Below are 24,040 nucleotides of genomic sequence, written 5' to 3' on the forward strand. Positions count from 1 at the left end.
ATTTACAAACAACGGAAATTTATTGCTCACAGTACTGGAGACTGGGAAGTCCAAAATGAAGGTACCAGCAGATTCAGTATCTGGTGAGGGCCTGCTTTCTGCTTCCAAGATGGCGCCTTCTTGCTGCGTCCTCATGTGGTGAAAGGGAAAACAGCTCCCTTGCGCCTTTTTGATAAGGGTACTAATCTCATTCATGAAGGCTGCACCCTCATGACTTAATCACCTCCTAAAAGCACCACCTACTAATACTGTCGCCTTGGTGATTAAGTTTCAACATATGAGTTTCAGGGGAACGTGTTCAGATGATAGCAGTGTCCTTGGAGAGAAAAGCTGGTCTCTGTTTCTTCCTTCTTCAGTTTCTGGAGTGTGGATATGAACAGCCATCTTGGGTCCTGAGGTGGAAGCCATGTGTGGAAGATGGAGGGCATTGGTTAGAAGGAGTCTAGTCCCTGATGGTCACAGAGCTGCAGAACCAGCCTGAGCTGCTTACTGCTGGACATCACTTACTAGAGAGAGAAATTAACATGCTTCAGCTACTGTTACTTTGGGTTTTCTGTCATTTGTAGCTGAAATAATCCTAATCAATATGAGATATATTAACTAAACAAAAATGCAAATTGAAGAGTATGAATTGTATGATTCCAATTTTATTTTATCTTCTTTAAGTGTTTAACTCTTAACCCGGATTTTATTTTAAAATGTGTGTTTATATTCATCCATATGTACATAGAAAAAAGAAAGGAATGTTAAAAGCTAAAATGTTAGTAGAGATTATTTCAGGATGGTAGGTTATAAGGATTTTATGTGCTTATTTATTTACCTTTTGTTTGTTTATCTGTATTTGCTAATTTTTCTATTATTTTTATTTTTTGAGACAGGATCTCACTTTGTCACCCAGGCTGGGGAGTACAGTGGCATAATCATGGCTCACCACAGCCTTGACCTCCTGGGCTCAGGTGAGCCTCCCACTTCAGCCTCCTGAGTAGCTAGGACTTGGCACCTGCAACCACGCCTGGATAATTTTTGTATTTCTTGTAGAGACAGGGATCATCATGTTGTCCAGGCTGATCTAGAACTCCTGCGCTCAAGTGATCCACTGCCTCAGCCAAAGTGCTAGGATTACAGGCGTGAACCACCATGCCCGGCCTCTAATTTTTCTTCAACAAAAGTGTATTACTTTTTAAATAAGAAAAAATAATGAAAGGTATAAAGTATATGACTTAATGAGATCCATATTTATTGCAGTAATAAAATATATGCTGAGGTTAAGGTGGGTGGATCATTTGGTGTCAGGAGTTCGAGACCAGCCTGGACAACATAGTGAAACCTCGTTTCTACTAAAAATACAAAAATTAGCCAGGAGTGGTGGTGTGTGCCTGTGATCCCAGATACTTGGGAGGCTGAGGCAGGAGAATCGCTTGAAACCAGGAGGTGGAGGTTACAGTGAGCCAAGAATCTACCACTGCACTCCAGCCTGGGCGACAGAACGAGACTGTCTCAAAAACAAAAAAACAAAAAAACCCAAAAACCTTATTCTCAGAATGAAGGTTTGAAATAAGAAACAAGCAAACAATTTTAAAAAGGAAATAGAAAACAAATACCTTATTCATGATTCCATGGGAAAAAAGACTGAAGTGTTCTAAAGTAAATAAGGGTGTGAGAAATTGTTCAAAATATATTGTTAAAGGGAAAAAAGGTTATTCAACAATATGATGCCATTGTTTTTGATAAAAAGAATTAAACAACATAAATATGTGCTAGAAAAAGAACTAGAAGGAAATAAGATGATATATTGGTGGTCTGGTTTCAGAGGAGAGATTTTAGTGATTCTTATTTTCCCCTTTATACTTTTGGTATTTTCTAAATTTTTCTCTAATAGGCCTGTGCTAATCTTATTTATTTCAAAATGTTTCTATTTAGAGAAATTTTAACAATACAGAAAAGCATGTTACAAAGAATAATAAAAACACACACATCCCCACTGCTCAAAATTAAAACTATTAATTTTTGTTATATTTAATTCCTATCTTTATTTTAAAGAAATAAACAGTAACAGTAAAGTCCCATTTATGTATGTCATCATGATCATTAAAAATATTTAAATTAGGCTGGGCACAGTGGCTCATTCCTATAATCCCAGCACTTTGGGAGGCTGAAGCGGGAGGATTGCTCGAGCCCAGGAGTTTGAGACCAGCCTGGGCAACGTAGCGAGACTGTGTCTCTACAAATAATAATTTAAAAATTAAATTTAATTAGACCTGGCACTGTCTAGGATGGCCCGGGGTGATATTTTGTGAGGGAAGGGGAGACCTGCTCAGGGATTTTTAATTCCCTTTCCCCTTCAGCCAGAGGTTTGGCTCTAAGTGACTATTTCCAGGATGGGGGTGGCCTGGGTGCAAGGATGCCAGATTTGTCTGGCACTTCCCCTGGAACATAGAGTGGCAGGCAGGGCTGGAAGGGGAGGGTCTCAGTGGAGCACTTCCCTCCCGAGGTCAGTTGGTGCCCAACTAGTGTTTACGAAGAGGGTGGGACCTGAGCCTCCCAGCTCTGCGGCCTCTGCTCTCCGGGGGGGGGGTGCTGGCCCACAGCAGGCCACAAGCAAAGGATGGTGAAACTGCTGTCTCCTGCAAGGCTCAGAGACCAGGCCACAGCCTGCGAGGATTCTGAGAAGTGGAGGCCCTTGCAGCTAGGTGGTAAAGTGGTCAGTGGAGGTTCTGGGGATCCAGAAAAAAGAAGGAAGAAAGGGAAGAAGTGGGAATGCTCACATTTACGAGGCACCTACTGATGGGAAGGTATGGCCATTTCACAGATGAGGAAACCAAGACTCAAAGGCCTATTGACGTCACTTGCCTGAGGCCTCACAGCTCCTGTGGGTCCAGGTTGAAATCCATGCTGACTGCATGCCTCATGCTCCTCACATCACACCAGGCTGTGTCCCATGGGGCTATGATGAGGGGGCCATTCTGTATTGCTCAGCGCCTACAGCAAGGCCTGGATCATTTGGAGATTGATTTCCAGGAGATGGTGGGATCTGGGGACAAGATGTTGTGAGGCAGCCCATCTTCACTGGGCGCGAGTCACAAGGCTGTCAATCACCTTCTGGCAAGGAGGCTCAGAGAGGCTGGTAAAGTCCGAACTGATTTTGGAAGAGTTCTCTGGTGTCCTCTCTTCTTGCCTTTGCGGGCAGCAAGGGTCTCAGGCCCATAGCCAGCTCTCCAGGAAAATTGCCAAGCATCTCCTGGGAGCTGAGAGGGGCATGAGAGTGGCCACCACCCATCCCTTTGGACCTGACCTGCCAAATGCACAGCCCTGTGCTGTTCTCTCTTAGGCCAAGGCAGAGGTCGGGGGGCAGGTCCACATGTGCCTGTGTGCACTTACACATACACACACACACATGTGTGCCCCCCTTGGCAGGGGGCAACCTCCTGGTAGGTCCACCCCTTTCCAAGACTGCCCCTCGCTTCCAACACCTGGCAGACATCTCAAAGGAGGAACAGGCCTGGAGGCCTGGACTGGGCCACATACTGGTTCTGAGAGTGATCTATTTATCTGTGGGTCCCCCACCTTCTCGACTCAAACACCAGGACCAGTGCCAGAGCCATGGGCAGAGAAAGACCCATGAACCCCTCCTGGGGAGGCTGGAGTTTTTTATAAGATAGGGTTGGCTGGAATTCTGACTCTGTTCCATTCTGACTACGTGACCTTAGGCAGATTCCTGAACCTCTCTGAGGCTCAATAGGTTTATAAAATGGGGATGTCGGCCAGGCGCAGTGGCTCATGCCTGTAATCCTAGTGCTTTGAGAGGCCAAGGCGGGTGGATCATCTGAGGTCAGGAGTTTGAGACCAGCCTAGCCAACATGGCGAAACCCTGTCTCTACTAAAAATACAAAAATTACCTGGGTGTAGTGGTGGGCATCTATAATCCCAGCTACTCGGGAGGCTGAGGCAGGAGAATTGCTTGAATCTGGGGGGCAGAGGTTGCAGTGAGCCGATATCGTGCCACTGTACTCCAGCCTGGTGACAGAGTGAGACTCCGTTTCAAAAAAAAAAAAAAAAAAAATGGGAATGTCGTCATTGATAATAACAGACACATACCTCTTCCAGTGGTAGGAGGATTAAATGCAATAGTATGCAGGACATGATTCCACGTTTTGCACACAGTCAGGCATAGAACAAACACTCAGGAGCGGTGCCTGGTGCTTGTGTAGCTCCAGTGACTTCTCCTACCCCAACCCTGGCTCAGGATTCAGCCTTCACTCCGAAGTGGCAGGAGAGACGTAAAACCTCCCTCCCCTTCTTGGGTGCCCCTGCTCTCCAAAGGTTCTCTGGGACTGCCCAGGCTATTACTATTGTCAACAATAACGATGACCACTGCTTCCATTTATTGACCACTGACTCTGTGCCAGGCATTGTGCCAAGTTTTCTCTTCTTTCATCGTCACGGCAATAGAGGAGGTACTTTTAGTTTCGTGTAATCCAGGTAAGGACACTGAGGTACAGTGAGGTTCAGTGACTTGCTGGGGTCACACGGGTAGGGAATGGCCCAGCTAGGAATCTTTCGAGGCTGGGAGAACATGAGTGACAGAATGAAGACATTCTACAGACTCAGTTGCACCAATTGCCAGGGCTCCTGGTCTGGGATCCAGTGAGGTTCTGCTGGGAAGCTGCTGAGTTCTGTTCACGGTCACCAAAAGGGCACCCTGGTGGCCTGGCCGCAGGACCGGGCTTCTGCCTACTGTCAAGCTTAGGCGCTTCCTGCCACTCTGCCCAGTGAGACCGCCTTGATCCACAGCTGTGGTAGGAGATGAGGACCATGACCATCTCCTTCCAGCTGGGGTACCAGGCAGGGCCCAGACAGGAGACCAGGACCCAGGTTCAGCAGAGGAAATGGTTGGAAATGTTGAAAAGGCACCTGGGGGTGGGGAGGTAAACCAGAGACTAGCAGCAGCAGGAAACTGTCACCCCCTGCCCCCCTACCAATGGGGTTGCTCCCAGGGCTGGAGCAACAAAGGGAGGGGGCGGAGGTTCAGGAGCCCAGGACCTGGATGGCCCAAGGGAGCTGGAGCCATGAAGGAGATGAACTCACAGCCAGAGCTGCCACCCAGATCTGGGGATCAGGAGGAATACGCAGACTTCTCTTCCTCCCCTGCCCCCCATCTTCCTCCAGAACCTTTCATTGGGTAAAACTAAGCAGGAGCCAGTTGGCAAGGGGGTCTGGGGCACGTGATTTGCCCTCCAAGATACTGAGCAGAACACAGGCAAAGAACAGATGTGACAACAAACCAAACAAATGACCAGGACAGAGACCTCTCCAGGGCTGCCTCCTGCTCCTGTGGCCACCCCTTGACCACTTCAGGGATCCTGCTGAGTAGGGGACAGTGGACTCTCGCTGCTGGTGACCACACTCCCTCCTGGAGTCCACCTGGGCTGTGTCTCTTTTCCTAAACTCCCACTTGTTAGTGTCAGGAGACCCTAAGCGACAGAGCTGGCCACTCCCTCCACATACTTGACCTGGATTGCCTGGTGGTCTTCACTGCCCTACACTTCACTTCAGTGACTGTGTTTCTCTCTTGTCCTAACCTCCTCTCCATCAGCACTGACCTTACGGTGCTGGAGCCTCACCATGCCCTTCCCCCATGCCTGCTTAAGTTATAAGACCACAGAAAATGCTGCTAAATTCCAAAGTCTCCCACCAAGCACTCTACTTAAGAGCCCAGGCTGGGGGCGCTCTCAGACGTGAGGTCAAAGCCAGCTCTGTCACCTACTAACCTTGAACAAGTGATTTTACCTCTCTAAGCCTGAATTTGCTCATCTAAAAAAAGGAGAATAGCAGAAGGAATAGCAATAATACATTCTTGCAGGGCAGAGGAAAGAGAAAGTCTTACAGCTTATCTGTGAGGTAGTCGTTGCAGGTACAAGAAGAAAAATAGCAATTGAGCATTTATTCCACAAATACTGATTGACACTTTCTGTGCATTGGGGTCTGTCTAGGAACAGCAGGGATAGGAAGAAGAGTGAAATATTGTAAGGTAAGACGTGAGGAAACCAACTCAAGTTGCCCTCAATGGAAGGATATTTGTTGGCTCACTTAGTTGGAGGTTGGGGGTCCAGAAGTAGAGTGATGTTATGAACTGAATTATGCCTCCTCCACACTCATATATTGAAGCCAACAAATGTCTTTCTGTGACTGCATTTGGAGATAGGCCCTTTATGGAGGTCATTAACATTAGATGAGTCATAAGGGTAAGGTCTTAATCCACTAGGACTGGCGTTCTTATAAGAAGACAGAGCGCTCTCTAGTATCTCTTCTTCTTCTTAAAAGGATAGCAGTCCTATCTGGAAGAGATACCAGAGAGCTCTGTCTTTCTCCGGGCATACACAGAGAAGAGGCCATGTGAGGTCCCAATGAGAAGGTGGCCATCTGCAAGCCAGGAAGAGAGGCCTCACCAGAAACCAACTTTGATGGTGCCTTGATCTTGGACTTTTAGCTTCCAGAACTGTGAGAAAATAAATTTCTATTGTTGAATTCACTCAGTTTATGGTATTTTGTTATGGCAGCCCAAGCTGACTAACATTGTAGGCTTCCGAGTTGATGAGTCCAGAAACTCTGATTCCATTTCCCTGCAGTGCTCTTGACTCTGCCTTCCTCTGTTTGTGGTGACACCCTTAGGCTGGTAGCAAGAGGACTGCCCTAGTTCCAGGCTCTGCAATGTCTAGGGGAAGAGAAAGAGAGAAGGCTATCCACGAAGCTGCCTGATAAAAGCAAGCGTGCTCTTTCCTAGAAACCCAAATCAAACCTTCCGGGCATCTATTGGCCCTAACTAGGTCACATACCCATTTTGGAACCAATTCCCAAGATTTGGGAAAGCCAGGCACGTGTATTTTGTACAGCATAGGAAAAGCTGTAACACAGAGACCCCACATACAAATGTAAGCAAGATAGAATGTACGTCTCTTTCATGTAAGAGTTCAGGAAAAAAAAAAAAAAAAAAAAAGCAGTCGAAGACTGATAGGAGGACTTGGCCATCCTTCAAATGTGGTTTCCCTCTCTAGGTCCTAAGAGACAGCTTCAAATTTCTATCATCTCCCAGGGAGGGAGAAGGGCAGAAGGGTCAGGGAAGTACATGCACAGTGCCTTTGAGGGCCCAGCTTAAAAGTGGTCCGATTATGTCTGCTCACTGTTCATTGGGGGAGAACTTAGACTCCTGGCCACAATGAGCAGCAAGGGAGGTTGGGAAATGTAGTCTTTAACGAGGCAGCCATCCGCTCAGCCAAAAATCAGGAGTTCTGTTATTTAAAAAGGGGATCGTGCATATGAGTGAAACAGAAAGGTCTCTGCTGCACTCAGATTAGTTAGGGCCAGGTTCCTGAATCAATTGTTGGGAAGGGTCAGCTTCCACGGAGCCCCATGGGCTTGCTTCTTCAGTCTCTATACTCTGGGTCTGTCACAGCAGCTTAGCTCATACTCTAAATAATGCACTGTCCCTTGAATCGCCTTGGCTTCTCTTAGGAATCTGGAAGGGGGAGAATGGATGTTGGGTAGCCAGCCAGCAGTGTCCACTACATTATCTGCCCTTGAGGTCCTGAGATGCTGGGGGAAGAGATGGGTTTAAATAGATAACTATGGACAACATGACAACTGGTAACTCACAACAACATATAAAGCCCAGTGAAAACAGAGGGAAGAATTAAGAGGAGGCTTCTTCGAAAGAGTGGAAGGGTATCATGAGTTCATTTTGGCTGAGTTTTAAAATAAGTATTGGAATTTCCCAATGGTTTTGGTTGAGGAAGGGCATTTCAGACAAAGAGAATGGCAAAATATGGAGGCCTATGAGGTGTGGCTTGTGATCTGAGAGTGGAGAGCTAGGGGTATGTTAGGATTAAGTAAAGAAGGGCATCTGAAGGCCATGAGAAGGAAGCAGCCTGTCCCACAGGCCTCTGGAAGCCATGGAGGGGTTTTAGGCCTGGGAAGACATAATCAGATCTGTGTCTTTCTCTGAGGGAAGGACTGGAGGATGACTCGTTAGGAAGCTATTTCACAAATTCGGCTGAGTAATAAAGAGCCTGCATCAGATCAGGGCTTTAGTGGTGGGAACAGAGACAAGGAGACAGTTTGCAGAGAGATTTTGGTGGAAGAATGACAGAACTTGGTAACTGGGTGACTAAGGGGGGTTGAGTGAGAATGGAGGGGGTGGTGGTTTAAATATGGTTAAATATGATCCTGAGTGTACATGCCTGCACTACAAACCTAGAGAAGGAGTACAGGAAATGCAAGTTTTGGGGATGAGAGGAGAAAATGCTTTCCCACTGTCCTGAGCCTGGTCCAAGACAGACTTCTTTGGGTTTCTGAAATGTTTAACAGTCTCTCAGTTGGGCATGGTGGCTCACGCCTGTAATCCCAGCACTTTTGGAGGCCGAGGTGGGCGGATCACCTGAGGTCGGGAGTTTGAGACCAGCCTGACCAACATGGAGAAACCCTGTCTCTACTAAAAATACAAAATTAGCCTGGCATGGTGGTGCATGCCTGTAATCCCAGCTACTTGGGAGGCTGAGGCGGGAGAATTGCTTGAATCCGGGAGCAGAGGTTGTGGTGAGCCGAGATCACACCACTGCACTTCAGTCTGGGCAACAAGAGTGAAACTCTGTAAAAAAACAAACAAACAAAACACACACACACACACAACCGAGAAAAAAAAAACAGTCCCTCTTAACTCAAGGCATCTGAACACTCAGTCCCTCCTCTACAGAATACCCCCTCACTCCCAAATCTCCAATTGGCGAATTCCTTATTTCCTCCAAGAGCCTTTCTTGACCCCGTCACCAAGGTCAGAAACCGTCTCCTGTAGTCTCATGGCATCCCATTTCTTTTCTTTCCCCACCTCTCACTGGTGGTTATTGAATGCCTGCCTGTCTTTCTCCAATACACCTGTAGTTTCCGTGAGGCAGGAACCATGTCTGTATTTTCCACTGCTTCATTGTCAACAATGAAGTATAGTGTCTGGCACATGATAGGCACTCATGCTGAGTTTGAGGCATCTAACAGTGGCCATTGGAAATCGGAGTTGGCCAATCATTTGGATCTAGGCCTATTTGGATAGAACGCAAGGTGATGGCGCCACCATGGGGATAGGTGGTGTGACTCTCACGTGGGCCTGGATCACTCTAGATTAGTGGTTTTCAACAAGGGCTGATTTTTGCCTTCCCAGGAACATTTCTGATTATCACAACTGGATGTGAATGTAAATGTGTACACTATTAACATCGAGAGGGTAGAGGCCAGGGATATTGATAAACATCCTATAATACCCAGGATAGCTCCCCACAACAAAGAATCATCCAGCGTAGACTGTCAATAGTGCCAAAGTGGAGAAACGCTGCAGAGATGGGCGAGCCAATTGGCACGGCTGAATTCCAATTTGGCCTACTGGCTCCTATGGCCGAGTTGAGTAAGAGCAAGAGAAGCTCAGCAGCTGTCATAAGAAATATGGACTTGTAATGTGCAGCCAGGAACCATCTTGGATCAGGCCTCAGTCAGAGGCCCCAACACCTTGGGCAGTTTCCCCTTAACTGAACTCCCAGCCGTAAGCCCAGCTGGCCCAGCCTGGCGCTCGCTCGTCTCTCTGACTCATTCTGTTGGGTTTCTCTCGCTCTTTGGTGGAAGGGCACCACACTCTTTTCCCGCCCCATCTGCCTCGCTGATTATTTTCAGCTTGGCTTGCAGAGGTCCAACACTGCAATTACTCCCCAACCTCAATGGCTCCTTCTGAAAATAACATTTGGGTCGAAGAAAACCTCAGTCTGGTGGGCTGAATTTTATACTAAACAGTTAAAGAATGGGTGTGGGCAAGGGGATGGGGGTGGGGACAAGGGAGTGGCACGATGGTACAATTAAGAGAAGAATCTGGAAGAAGGGGAAAGGGAAGGAAATGGAGAGAGGGAAGAGGTGGTGGTGGTAAGGGCTGTTGCAGAAAGAAAATAGATGGGCCGGGGTCATCAATCTTCTAAAAGTCTTCTGCCAAGTCTTTATTTCTGCCTCTAATTGAAGGTTTTGTTTGCTGTAATAACCCATCCCCACCCCCAATCTTTGAGGCCTGGGAAATTCATGTCTGCCTGGGGCCAGAAGAATTAGTCTATGGGCATACCAATCTTTATCCAAGTTAGTGACCAGATTTTCCAACCCCAAAATAGAAGACACATGGTCTGACATAGGCTTTTTGTTCTCTTTCCAGATGAGAATGGCAGTCTGGGAAATGTAGTTTTAATGTGGATAAGGGGAATTTCTAAGTGTTTCTGTGGTCAATTGAGGACAGTAGATAGGATGTTCAAAATAGGGATTGTCACGGACATCAGAGATTTACGGGTTACTTTAGAGAAGAAAATGATATTATTCTAAGTGAAGTAACTCAGGAATGGAAAACCAAACATTGTATGTTCTCACTTATAAATGGGAGCTAAGCTATGAGGATGCAAAGGCATAAAAATGACACAATGGACTTTGGGGACTCAGGGGGAAAGGGTGGGAAGGGGGTGAGGGATAAAAGACTACAAACTGAGTGCAGTGTATGCTGCTTGGCTGATGGGTGCACCAGAATCTCATAGATCACCACTAAAGAACTGACTGATTTAACCAAACACCACCTGTTCCCCAATAACCTACGGAAGTAAAACAATAATGAAAACTAAGAAAAGAAGAAAATGAAACATGGGAAATGAGAAACTTTGTCCCATCCAAGTAAAGGGGAGGAGGGGGATCTAGGGAGTGTGGAAAGAAATGCCTGGAATCACCCTTTGGATTCCAAAGGTGCTTTAAAAAAAAGGTGCTTTAAAGAGTGCTTTAAAAAATAATAATAATAAAAAAATTTCAAGGCTGATTGACCTACCTTCTATGACTGTGGTGAGAATGAACTGAAGTTTGCAAAACGTAGGCCCTTGCACTTAGCACTAAGTAACCAGTAGTTCATGAGTGCTGAGAAAGATTCTTGAACGCAGTTCCTTAACGCTTGTTGGCATTTCTTCCTGTTCTGTGTCACTAACTCAACTAGCCCTGTGGGGACCTTTCAGGGTCAGCCCATTGGCCTCTTTGGGTAGTGATGCCAGTGCTGCCCACTGTTACAGAATATGCCCTTAGGAGGAGTCGTTGGGAGGCTAGAGGGTCCTTCAGCCTTCCATGAGAATGGCTCCATCAATCTGGAGGGGAAAGGAAAGGTCTTCCTCTACTCAGAGCCCACTTTGCTCATTCGTTCAATACTATTTTAATGGGTGGCCACCATGTGCCAGGCACTGGGCTAGGTACTGGAGATACAGCAGTGACCAAGGCAAGGCTCTGTGCTCAAGAGCTTCCGGTCTAGTGAGGGAAGCAAGTACTTAGAGTATGGTGCTATTAAGTACTACCGTCCAGGTAAGTACCAAATGCCAGGAGAGCACATGGGAGGGGCCCAAACTGAGCCTTAGAAGGAAGAAGAGAATTCTAAACAGGGAGAGATGTTCTGAGTTGGTTGGATCAAGGGTGTGTGAAGAAATTACGATTCTGGGCCAGGCGTGGTGGCTCACGTCTGTAATCCCAGCACTTTGGGAGGCCAAGGCAGGCAGATTACCTGAGGTCAGGGGTTTGAGACAAGCCTGGCCAACATGGTGAAACCCTGTCTCTACTAAAAATACCAAAAAAAAAAAAAAAAAAAAAAAAAAAAAGCTGGGCGTGGTGGCACGCACCTGTAATCCCAGCTGCTCGGGAGGCTGAGGCAGGAGAATTGCTTGAACCTGGGAGGCGGAGGTTGCTGAGATCACGCCACTGTACTCTAGCCTGGGTGACAGAGCAAGACTCCGTCAAAAAAAGAAAGAAAGAAAGAAAGAAAGAAAGAAAGAAAGAAAGAAAGAAAGAAAGAAAGAAAGAAAGAAAGAAATTGTGATTCTGCTCATTTTACAGATGAAGAAACTAAAAGCTTCAGATCATAAAATTAGTAATGGCAAAACCAACACCTGAACCCTGGCAGACTGGATTCTCACGCCCCCATGCCGGTGCCGTGTGCCCAGCTCCCAGGTGGCCTTCATCCAGGCCCTGACATTTGATCTTAGCCTTGAAAGAGGGGTAAGATTTGGAGAAATTGTGGGTCCTTCTTGGATAGGGCAGCTATGTAGGCTGTGGAGACAGGCTAGTGGAGTTTGCATCCTGGCTCTGTGATCTTAGGCTTTCTGTGCCTCATTTTTCTCCTTTAAATGTAAACAACATCCACCTTCTATGGCGTCATAAGGAGTAAGAGTGTGTAAAGTGCTTAGAACAATGCCTGAGACCTTGACAATCACTCAGTATGTTAGGTAGTATTACCTTCAGAGTTTTCTTTGTTTTTGAGACAGGGTCTCACTGTCATGCAGGCTGGAGTGCAGTGGCACCATCATAGCTCACTGCAGCCTCAACCTTCCGGGCTCAAGCAATCCTCCCACCTCAGCCTCCCAGGTAGTTGGGATTACAGGCATGCGCCACTATGCCCAGCTAATTTTTGTGATTGTAGTAGAGATGGGTTTTACCATGTTGCCCAGGCTGGTCTCAAACTCTTGGGTTCAAGTGATTCTCCAGCCTTGATCTCCCAAAGTGCTGGGATTACAAACATGAGCCATTGTGTCCAGCAATTACCAGAGTTTTTCACCAAATGTGGTAGACAAGACAATGTAGCTAACTTTTTTTTTTTTTTTTTAAGGCTGGTCAAGTGAAGCAGTGTGAGTGGAGAGGGAAAGAAAAAAAAGAAAGAAATCTGTAACTGGATGTGATCAATTAGTTGCAAACACCACTGCACTCGGACCAGCCCATATATAAATTTTTTATTTTAATAGTTTTGAATTTATTTTCAGCCTGTAGCTTTACTAACGTGATTGCTTAGGGCAAAGCTACCTAAAAAAGGGAAATGGTTTAAAGGTAAAGAAAAAGTTAATAAAATAAAAATTTATTAAAATGTATAATAGAGGTGGAATGTGGATCTGGAAGCAAACCGTGAAGGCAATACCCGAACGGCTGAAAATTTTGGAAAATAATCGGTGACGCCTCCTGCTCATAAAACCTAAAACAGATGAGGGAGGCAGGGGAGATACTGACCAAGGCGGTATCAAAACCTTGCCTCTTTCCCGCCCGGTAGCCACTATCCTTCCCTTCTTAAGAAAGTGTGTGGTGTGAGGTCCCAGGCCCGCGAGGCTTGACTGTGCTTCCGAGCTGCGCATCCTGGACAGTGCTGCGGATCGGGGGCCGCGGGGGAGGGAGGCTAAATCCAAAGGCCCAAGTCTGGAAACCGAAAGCCAACTTCCCAACTTCGCTCTGCCGGCGCGTTTGGGGAGATTTGGGCCTCTCTGATTTTTTTGGATCACTGGGTCAATCAGTCAGCCAATGCCTCGGGAGAAGTTTAATTAAGCTCAGATCGCGGGCGCAAGCTGCCAGAGGTCTCCCCGGCCGACCGGCCCCGCCCCCCAACATCTGGTGAAAAGCACCCCCCATCTCCGCCCTGTGGGGCGGGGCCGCAGCCCGCGCATGCGCGTCGGCCCCGTTCCCGGCGCCCCGCAGCAGGACTCAACTCCCAGAACAGCGTTGCAAACTGTTGCATCAGACAGCAAGCAGCCGGTCGGGCAGCCAGGGTTTCTAGGAAGATAGGAAGGGTTTGAGATCCTCTTTGGTTGCCTGGGAGCTTTGGCTGTCACTCACTGTGTTTACACGCCGGTAACAGGATCCCCTAAAATATCAGGCTTGCACCCATCAGAGGAGGGCCATAGCCACGGGTGAAATTCCCTGAACGCCATTGCTCCTGTCCCCACTCCACGCCCGGACCCAGGCGGGACTAACTGAACTGGACTTGGTCTGCTTTATTAATGGCAAGGGCCCTGAAGGAATGAGCTGGGTTCGATTTCTCTACCCAAGCACAAGAATGCCCCCTGAGGAATTTCTCACTCTGTGAAAGTGCAGAACTAATTTCCCCTGACAAGTGCTATTGCCGGTTCCCAAAAGGGTTTGGAAAGATCCCAGCAGAAATGTTCAGTGGTTTCCAAATCTCTTTACCCCAGCAGCTGGACATGCACACCCTGAGCTAGAAGCCCCTTTGGGCACCCAGAACTTCTTGGTGGCTGGACACACGTCCTTGACACATAGGCCTTCCTTTTGTCATATCTCAGTCCCCCTCTTATGAAGACTTCGGATATTAGCCAGAAAATGCACAACCACAAATTCATGCACACATATAGATTGAGCAGTACACATACACAATGAGTTCTCTGGGTCCAAATGGCTTAGCAACTCAGGTCAGTGGAAAAGTCATCCTTATGTTCCCTCACTCTTCTGGTCTCTGGGCCATTCTTTCTCAAAGTGAGAAAATAATGCTGTATCTAGAAGGGATAGGACAAGCTGGGACAGGTGGGCGGGATATTCAAGAAGAATAAGAGCACTGATTTGGAATCTAGCTTTTTAAAGGGATTTTCAAGGACATAATCTGAATCCCATGGCTCAATCCTCTTTTTTTTTGAAATGGGTCAAGACCAAGATCATTCAGTATTAATGGATTTTCCAGAAAGACAAAAACTGGCAATTTACCTTGAGCATTCTGCTTTTTTAGGGTGTTGATGGTGAAAGTCTATTCCTTGTGAATAATTTTGAGAACTAAAACAGGCCTAGTGTTTTCCTTCTCCTTCATTATTATGAATCACTCGATCCCAAGATTCAAAAAAAAAAAAAAAAAAAAAAAAAAAAAGACCCAAAAGACTCATCAGCATTATTCGGTGCGTCCCTTGCCAGACAGTCACCATTGTTTGTTTTAGCCAGGATTTTCCTGCGAACAGTGGAGTATTATGTCACTATGGGATTTTCATTTTCATTGTAATAGATGTTTCATAAATATGACCTGAGTTATTTCAGTCGTCACAAACAGTGTTCTTATGAACTGAAGGAAAGACAACTAGGAAAGGATGGGAAGGCATTGGCAGGTCCTGGAGCTAGAACATTCCCAAGTTCTGCTCCTGAAGGTCTATCAGGATCCAAACCTGCCAAATGGGTACCCCCAAGGTGGGATTCTAAAGTCAGCAGGTATGGTCTCAGGAAGCTGCTGGGAGCTGATAGAATGTCAGATGTGTCGGTCAAGTGTGGTGGCTCATGCCTCCCAGCACCTGGGAGGCCAAGGCGGGCAGATCACCTAAGGTCGGGAGTTCGAGACCAGCCTGACCAACATGGAGAAACCCTGTCTCTACTAAAAATACAAAATTAGCTGGGCCTGGTGGTGCGTGCCTGTAATCCCAGCTACTCGGGAGGCTGAGGCAGGAGAATCCCTTGAACCCGGGAGGCGGAGGTTGCGGTGAGCCGAGATGGTGCCATTGCACTCCAGCCTGGGCAACAAGAGTGAAATTCCGTTTCAAAAAAAAAAAAAATGTGTCTGAGTAGTCGTTCCCACATGGAGAAGCAAGTCAGTTACTATGGTGGAGCCAAGCCTGGAAGTTGGAGCCATGAGGAAAGGAGCCAGGTGGAGGTGGGAAGAGGAGAAGGTAAGCCCATGAGCTCAGGCTGGGTTTTCTGCTGTACCCCCAGCATCTACATACAATGGGCTCTCAATACATGTTTGTGGAGTGAATGTACTGAAAGAAGAAGGGAAGAAGAAGCAGATTGAGGAAAGGGCGAAGAAGTCCAATAATTTTGCAGGAGGCCACCTGGGATGGCCAGGGTATTGGGTGAAGAGGGGAATTCTTCCAGTTTAAAGGCATAGGGCAATAGAGTCAGAACTAGTAAGTGACAAGTCCCATGAGGTTCTTTCTGCCTTGGTTTTCCTTGTTTGGAAAAACCTCCAGTTGACTACAGAGCTGAGCAGTCATTCTACTTAACTAAGCCTAGCGACATCATCACCTATTGCCTCACCTTGACTGAATTTCCAGAGCAAATTTCTGGAAAAGTGAGGGGTCTGAGGAGTGACTGAGATCTAGAGGACAGGAAGATCACCTCAGAAGCCACACTTCAAAACCATAAACAGACCAGGCGTGGTGGCTGATGCCTGCAATCCCAGCACTTTGGGGGGCTGATGCGGGCGGATCACCTGAGGTCAGGAGTTCGAGACCAGCCTGGCGAACATGGTGAAACCCCGTCTCTACTAGAAATACAAAAATTAGCTGGGTATGGTGGCAGGTGCCTGTAATCCCAGCTACTCAAGAGGCTGAGGCAGGAGAATCACTTGAACCCAGGAGGCAGAGTTTGCAGTGAGTTAAGATTGTGCCATTACACTCCAGCCTGGGCTACAAGAGTGAGACTCCATCTCAAAAAATAAATAATAATAACAATAATAATAAGTAAAACCATAAGCAACATGGTAGCCCAGATACAAGTGTGTACTAAAAGGGTGATTTGTTTTACACATTCATTGGGCACCCACAGATTCTAGACACTATACCAAGCCCAGACCCAGACAAAGCTTCTGCCCTAGGGCTTATGATCTAAATTCCTTGTGGAAAGTCTGTTTTTGAAATGTTTAAGGCATCTCATTTAATCCTTATTTCCATTTCAAGTCATGTACCTCCTTCCTGAGAAACCCACCACATTTTAAGTTTGTAGCTGGCTTTCCTTCTGTTTTTGCTATTTATGTGCCAATTTAAAGGGTGGGGAGAGCCACATTAATTTTAAAATAAAACACAAATAGAAAAATGAGGCTTGGTTAAAGGAAAAACCACAAAAGGGATTTTTTTTTCTTTCTCCCATACTTTTCAGATTTTCCTAGAACCACCTTTATTTTCTCAGAGCCCAGACATAGAAAGTGAGTGGGCCTCTCCGGATGCTCTTCCAAGCTAAAGCCAAAAGCCTCATTCCTATTCTCTCCTTGCACCTTTAGGTTTTGTTTTTCTGTTGGACATCTGAGTCCCACATTGGGGACTCAAGCAGGTCAAGCCTCCCGTGCACATGTGATATTTCTATGCACTCTCAGCGTAGATTTTGATTTGTTTTTCATGATTTGCATCTTACCTCTTCTGTTCAGTTGTTTCAGCGTGTACATTCTGGGTGATGAGAACATAGCTTTAAAGTCAGACACTCCTAGGAAGAATCCCAGCTTTGCCACTTACCAGCCTTGTGACCTCATCCATCAAACAGCAATCATCATCCACACTTCTTAGGGCTGTAGTGAGGATTAATGAGTCAAAGCACATAAAGGGCTCAGCGCAAAAGAAGCACTCTGTACTCGGTAGCTATTATGAAAATAGATCCTTTCATCTATCTGCGCCTACTTAACCAACCCTCCCCCTACCCACCGTATTTTGGAGAAGAAGAGAAAAATTAGTCATTTATTCCAAGTAGATGATTTATCCCTATTTTAAATCACCAGAGGGCGAGAAGGGGAGGCAAGGCTGAATGTGACTTGCAAACACCTAGGCCTTTCAATGGGATGGGAATCAGTGTCCGCGCCTCTCAGCAGGAGATGAAAAACCCGCTGTGCAGGGACTGGGGAAGCCTTGAAGGTCGGTGGTGGGATGGCAGGAGCACAGAAGATGGAGAAAAGTGGTCAGGGAAAGCAGGTCCAGGGCTGAAATGGTGGGCCGGAGGGATGGCAGCCACCAGGAAGGGAAGCTTCTTGCTTTGGGGTTCTGAGTCCAGGCGTCTGCAGGCCTACGTTAGCCTGCCCCGAGGTCCCGGTGACAGTGAGATCCAAGGCGTGTGCGGCAGCGCCCTCTGCCGGCTGCGTGGGGCAGGCGCCCAGCCCAGAGCCCGGCCAGGCAGTTCTGCAATCCGGCCTCTAGATCCCTCCGGCTGCCTCCGCCCCCGCTCTATCACGGCTCAGGACTGCGGCCCCGTCCCGGACTAGATTCCTAGAGACGCCTCCCTATCCTACGCTTGCGGGCTGAGCAGGCATGATGCTCAGAAACACCCAATTCACCAGGGGATCGGAGGCCGCAGGAACCCATCCAAACCCCGCAGGGGCTGCGCCTCTGGGACCCAGGGCCAGACCCTGCTGGGCTGTCGGAAGTGGCATAGCCTATGGCCAACACCGCGGGTTCTACGCACAGAGAGGAGCCCTGGGTTCGCTTTCTGTCTCGTCCATTTTCCAGCTAGGTGACCTTGGGCAAGGTATTATACTTAAATTTCCATGTGCCTTAGTTTCCTCATCTTTAAGATGGAGAGAAGGATCCCGTCCTTAGTGGGTTGATGTGAGGATGACATGGGGTCCGACAGCAGGGGTTGGAATTCTGGCACTGACATCAGCTAGCTGTGTGCCCTGGGGCAAGTTACTTAACCTCTCTGTACCCCGCTTTCCTGCAAAATAGGGATAATAATGGTACTTACCTCCGAGGGTTGTTGCCTGCAAAGCGCTTAACACAGTACCTGGCACAGAGTAAGCCCTCAATAAATGGTGGCTATTATGGCGGTGGTCGTTATTATTGTTCCTAAAGGCGCTGAGCACACGAGTGGAGCTCTAGCTGGCGGCTATTATTAGTTTCTTTCTTAGGTCCGGCTATTTCTTTCTGGGCATTGTTCAGATCTTTTACCAAGAGCTCGCGTCCTTATCAGTAGCCGAAGGACAGCCGGCCTTCCCGAGTTTGGAAAGATCGAGGTTCCCCCGGAGGAGGGCCAAGGACGCGGCAGCGGGCTGCCGGGACCGGGACCTCCCGAAGGAAGCCCGAGCCGCGCCGCCTCCGCCCGGGCCTCCATGAGCGCGCGTCAGAGCCGCAGTGACGTCGCCGGGCCCGCGGGCCGGGGGAGCGGCGGCCTGCACGTGCGGGGAGCCTGGAGGGGGCCGGGAGGGCAGGGGGTCGGGCCGCTCGCAGGAGGCGCCTCGGGCCGCGCGGGGCCCCTGCGCTCCGAGGCGGCCAGAAAAGCTGCGGGAAGGCCCGGCCTGGGTCCGCTGTTCCGCGCCTGCTCGCGCGCGGTGCGCTCCGGGCGCCGCCTGCCTGCAGCCCCGCGCGGAGGCCGGAGATGCCGACGCCCGCTCCGGGGCCAGCTCAGCCCGGCCGGGGGAGCTGACTTCCCGGCAGCCGCGCGGCGTCGGCGCGGTCCTTTGCGCCCAGTCCTTCTCGACACCCCACCCGCCTCGATCCCACTCCTCGCCTCCCCCCAGCGATTCCCTCCGTTTCTTCCCCCTCTGTCCTCCGTCCGGACCAGCTCGTTAGCTGTCAGCTGTGGTGAGCCACTCGCAAGAGGCACCTCCCACCTCCGGCTCCCCGCCTGCAGCCCGGGCGCGCCCATCCCGTCGCCCTCCCGACAGTTCCACGCTGTTAGCCCCGCGCGCACAGCCACTCGCCGCGTGTTGACCCGATTATTGTCCATCGCAGAGATGGCGCAACCGCCCGGCCCCTCGTCCCGAGGCCTCTCCTTCCCTCCTGAACACTTCTCCAGGCACTCTGCACTCCATCCTCATTCTCACTTCATCCAGACCTCCCCGGCGCCCAGCTCCCCTTGGCTGTTGACACATTCTCCTCAAAGGTCTCCCCTGCACGCCTGTCTCCTTCAAATCCATCCCCCTCGCTCTGCCAGAACAGCCACCTGCAACCCCTGTTTGGCCATGCCTCTCGGCTTGAGGCCGCTCCGTCTTCATGGACGCCCTCGTCTGCCATTTTCTACCCCATGCCTCCCTAGCTAGTCTCGGAGGCTGGAGCCCGCTGGGGCCACACTCTTGAAGGTCCTCAGGTCTTTGCTGCGGTTAGGCCCCATCCAGGGAATTTTCCCCTTCCTCCCTTCTTCCCCCTCACTCCCCACCCCCACCGGCTTCCTCTTACTCATCCTCCAGAACTCAAGATGTGAGTCACCTTTTCAAGAACGCCCTCCCTGTTCTGCTATCTGGCCCAGTGAAGTGTCCCTGGGCTGCCTGCTGATTTTGTCATATTTAGGGGAGAGGCTTGACCCTTCAGGATGGCCCGTGGGGTCCTGCACGGTCTGTGCACATCCACTTCGCCTCCCCTCCCCTCCCCTCAACTTCAGCTCCTTTCTTCCTCTGCTCTGGCCACACAGGGAGTCTCAGTTTCTGGCCCCTACCTCACCTTCCCAGTCCAGCCTCTTAGCGCAGGCTGTCTCTGCCTGAAACACCTTGCCGCCCTTCCTCTTCTACTCAATTTTCAGCTGTCATCTTAAGTAAGACTCAATTCGTCTGAGAAGCCTTCTCTGACCCACCCACCCCCAACTCAGTGGAATTCGCCTTTAATAGGTCAAAGTGCAATTCAAAAAAATTTAAAGCATACCAAAAAACTACAGCGAATAATATAATTAATCACTATTCTGTGTGCCTTCCCCTCCCCTCGCCACGTCTTTGTCAAAGCTTAACAATTGCTCTATTTTCTTCAGATCTTTTTTAAAGGACATAAAACCTCACAGATCTGGTTTTCTGAATTCATTTCTGTCCCTCCCCTATGGTAATCACTTTCTGTGTTTTATCATAGGAGTTTTATCATTCCTATGCATGCTTTTGTATTTTTGCTACATGTATTTGTGCCTGTAAGCACTTTACAGAATTGTTTTGTATGTTTTTAAACTCTGAAGAAATAGCATTATACCAAGTATATAATTGTGCAACTTGCTTTTTTCACCCAGCAGTATGATCTTGAAATGTGTTCACATGGATACACGTAGTTCTAGATTATGCAATTTTCACTGCCTATTGGGGTCCCATTATATAAGTTCACCATACTTTATTTACCAATGTCCTTCTGAAGGACATTCAACTTATTTTTAATTTTTTTTCTGTTAGAAACAATATTGTGATTAGTATTTTTTATAGCCATCCCCGTGTGTGAAAGTAAGTCTTCCAGTAGCCACTTGGGTGCAGAATTGCTGGGTTCAAGGCAGGGGAATTGGCAGCTTTACTCAGCATGGCTAAACGTTTTTTCAAAGTGGCTGTACCATTCACAGTCTGATAGCAATATATGAGAGTACCCATGCTTGGCATCCTCAACAACGTTTGGTATTGTCAGACTTCAAAATTTTTGCCAAGCTGATGGGTGTGAAACGGCCTTTCAGTGTTTTAATTTGCAATTCCCTGTTATCAAGTGAGACTGGGCACACTTTCATTTGTTTGTCGACCATTTCCTCATTTTTAACTTGCTCATTGGTTTATTTGACAGTGCTTCTGTCAGATTATCTCTTACCATGAGTAGGAGTTCTTTATATATTCTGCGTACTAATCCTCTGTCAGGCTGGGGCCCATCTGGTGTCTCTTATTGCGCTCAATTGCAATTTTAAGCATGTATAATTATTTGATTAATGTCTGACTTTCCTATTAGATGATAAGCACCAAGAGAAAAGGAACTGTCTCCTGCAACTAGTGCAGTGTCTAACATACACCAGGAGCTCAATAAATACTTCTGGAATGAATTGTATTGACATTATTATTATTATTATTATTATTATTATATGTTTGCTTCCTCAGCTGTCACCCTCAATGTCCCACAAGGCTATCAACTCCTTGAGAGTGATATTTTATTCATCTTTGTATCTCCAACACCTATCATAACACAACACATCTGGCACATTGTGTATACCCAATAATTTTAAATTAATTTCCTTTGAACTTTCTCTTCTTTCCCTCACCTTTCTCCTCACCCCATTTTTCTATCTTGAGCCCAGTTATATTACCTATACAATGAATAATAAAGACCTCCTAGGGTGTTGGTGAGAATCACCCGATACAGTGGATGCGTAAGTAGAGCAGTGCTTGGCACATAGTTGATGCTCAATAAGCGGTGACTTTCAGTATTCCTACAACAATCATTTTGGTGACTAAAGATACACTCTGCTTAATTTTAACAGACAAAGTTCTTTCAGAGAGAGAATAAAAGTGAACCTTCTAAAGATCTGGTGACCATTTTTTTCCCCGTTATTGGCATTTGACCCACAATATAAGGCTCAGTCCCAACGTGATCTCTGAAAAGCATCAAATATCATTCTTCTCCTTTTCTTTTATAAATTCCAGAAATATCAAAGGCATATGAACCATACATAGAATTCAAACCTTTAAGTAGAAACACATAAAGGCCAATTCCAAGTCTTTGGCCAGAAGTCGGAGAGCAGAAAGGAGGTCTGTCAGGGATACCAGAGGTGGGATTTAGTGGCTGCAGCCAAGGACAAAAGCAGAATTCTTACCTCTGTTTCCGACATCTGTCGTTGATTGTGTGACTTTTGACCTATTTATAAAATGAAGATAATAATTCTTGCTTTTTCTAGAGGTTGAAATTCACTAATGACTCATTTGAAACTGCTTTGAGACCCTCAATGAGAAAGGCGGTTTGAGTCTATTTAAACATAGCTCCTCCAAGGTAAATGGGCCAGCAACATCTGTCCCTACCACACAGGAACATGATCTCTATCCTGCCAGACAGGGAGGCCCAGGAAGGTGGATTTTGTTCGCCCAGAGTTGTAAGTTACTGACAAGCAGGGGAAAAGCCCAAGAGGGAAGTCCTCGTTCTGTGCACAAACCCCCTTCACCCGCGGCCTGATTTTTGCAGGAATGATAAATCTCAGGGCAGCCTTATTTGATCAAGATGTAATACTAGGCAGAGGCCTGTCATCTCTAGAGTTTCAGCTCTGCGGGAGGAAAGCAGGTGGCTGCACTGGGTCTGTTGCAACATGAGCCCACCAGAGAGAACAATTAGCGCAGTGACCGCTGGCAGCCGCCTCTCCCCAGAAGGGCCGAAAGGAGCTTTGCTGAGAGATGTAACAGGAGAAGGTGGGCTGAACCCAGAAAGCCCCTCTGGAGGCTGACCTTCTCCTCAACTCAGAGACCTACAAAAGGGCCAGGAAAAGCAGTAGAGATGGCTGTTTGACAACTCCATGTCGTAGTGTCCTAGGGTTAAGCTGACCCCTACTGCCGTGGGAACCAGCAACAACCCGGGAGCTAGAAGACCAGGCTTTGAAATCCAACTGTGAAACTTACTAGCTGTGCAATTTGGTCACTAACCCTCTGCGACTTAGTGCCTCAATTGTGGGTATCATAAGAACACTGACCCATCAAGGTTGTTAAGGCAGATTAAATGAGAAAAGGTAGGTGATAGCGTGCCACACAGGGAAGGGGCTCCGTCATTACTTATTAAACCGATTCAAACACTAAAAACTCATTTAAGACTGAGCACAGCTCCCTCCCTTAAAATTTTTTTGTCTTTTTTTTATTCTTAAAGCAATGCTTGAACATGATAAAACAAAAACAGAAACAAAAGCCACAACAGCACGAAGTGGGACACAGTGAAAAACAAACCTCTCTCCCATGGGAAATCCTTGTCACCCATTTCCCGTCCCCTGGTGGCAATAAATGTTACCAGGTTCTGGTGAATCTTTCCGAAGATATTCTATGGATATACATAAAGGATCTATGTGGGTTTTAAACTGTGCCTCTTTTTATACAGCTAACATGCTATGTACACTCTTCTTATACTTTGCATTTTTCCCCCCACTTAATGTAGCTTGGAACTAATTCCATGTAAATTTATATAGAGCTACCTCATTCTTTTTGAGGCTGCATGGTGTTACACTGAATTTATTTACCAGTCCTCTACCTGTGGACATTTAGGTTTTCAATTAGTTTTCTGTGTCAGCTGTAACAAATTGCCATTAACTTAGTGCCTTAAAACAATACAAATCTATGGTCTTACAGTTCTGCAGTTCAAAAGTCTGAAATGAGACTTGCTAGGCTAAAATCAAGTTATCTGCAGGACTATGTTCTCTCCTGGAGACTCTAGGGGAGAATCTGTTTTACTGTGCTTTGCAGCTTCTGGGACACCTGCATTCCTTGGCTTGTGGCCCCTTCCTCTGTCTTCAAAACCAACAACAGTAGGTTGAGTTTTTCCTCCAACAATCACATCATTCCAACTCTCCTTTTCTGCCTCACTCTCCTACTTTTTTTTTTTTTTAAGCTGGAATCTCACTCTTTTGCCCAGACTGGAGTGCAGTAGTGTGATCTTGACTCACTGCACCTCCATCTCCCAGGTTCAAGCAATTCTGCCTCAGCCTCCTGAGTGGCTGTGATTACAGGTGTGTGCCACCACACCCAGCTAATTTTTGTAATTTTAGTAGTGATGGGGTTTCACTATGTTGGCCAGGCTGGTCTTGAACTCCTGACCTCAGATGATCT

General features: G+C 47.5%; 1 protein-coding gene across 6 annotated transcripts; it reads right to left on the reverse strand.

Moving 5' to 3' along the window:
* Positions 1-19,656, reverse strand: LOC144334235 (uncharacterized). 6 transcript variants are annotated; one of them, XM_077963066.1, is made up of 5 exons: positions 18,274-19,656; positions 4,096-4,791; positions 3,897-4,014; positions 2,851-3,245; positions 1-392 (listed from the first exon to the last, which is right to left on the reverse strand). In XM_077963066.1, the coding sequence occupies exon 1, from the start codon at positions 19,252-19,254 to the stop codon at positions 18,649-18,651; it is 606 nt and encodes a 201-aa protein (XP_077819192.1). In that variant the 5' UTR covers positions 19,255-19,656; the 3' UTR covers positions 1-392; positions 2,851-3,245; positions 3,897-4,014; positions 4,096-4,791; positions 18,274-18,648. The 6 variants fall into 6 exon arrangements, 4 of the variants coding, with proteins under 4 accessions (XP_077819192.1, XP_077819191.1, XP_077819189.1 ...); XM_077963065.1 differs by having other exon boundaries at positions 1-506; positions 2,851-3,175; positions 3,897-4,002; positions 4,096-4,911; XM_077963063.1 differs by having other exon boundaries at positions 2,851-3,031; positions 4,096-8,641.
* Positions 19,657-24,040: the final 4,384 nt, after the last annotated feature.

Source organism: Macaca mulatta, chromosome 14, assembly GCF_049350105.2.
Source record: "Macaca mulatta isolate MMU2019108-1 chromosome 14, T2T-MMU8v2.0, whole genome shotgun sequence".
Lineage (NCBI taxonomy): Eukaryota > Metazoa > Chordata > Mammalia > Primates > Cercopithecidae > Macaca > Macaca mulatta.

Bases quoted from the DNA above. Each gene is read 5' to 3' on its own strand.
- LOC144334235 (XM_077963066.1), bottom strand. From the start codon at position 19,254: ATGGACAATAATCGGGTCAACACGCGGCGAGTGGCTGTGCGCGCGGGG.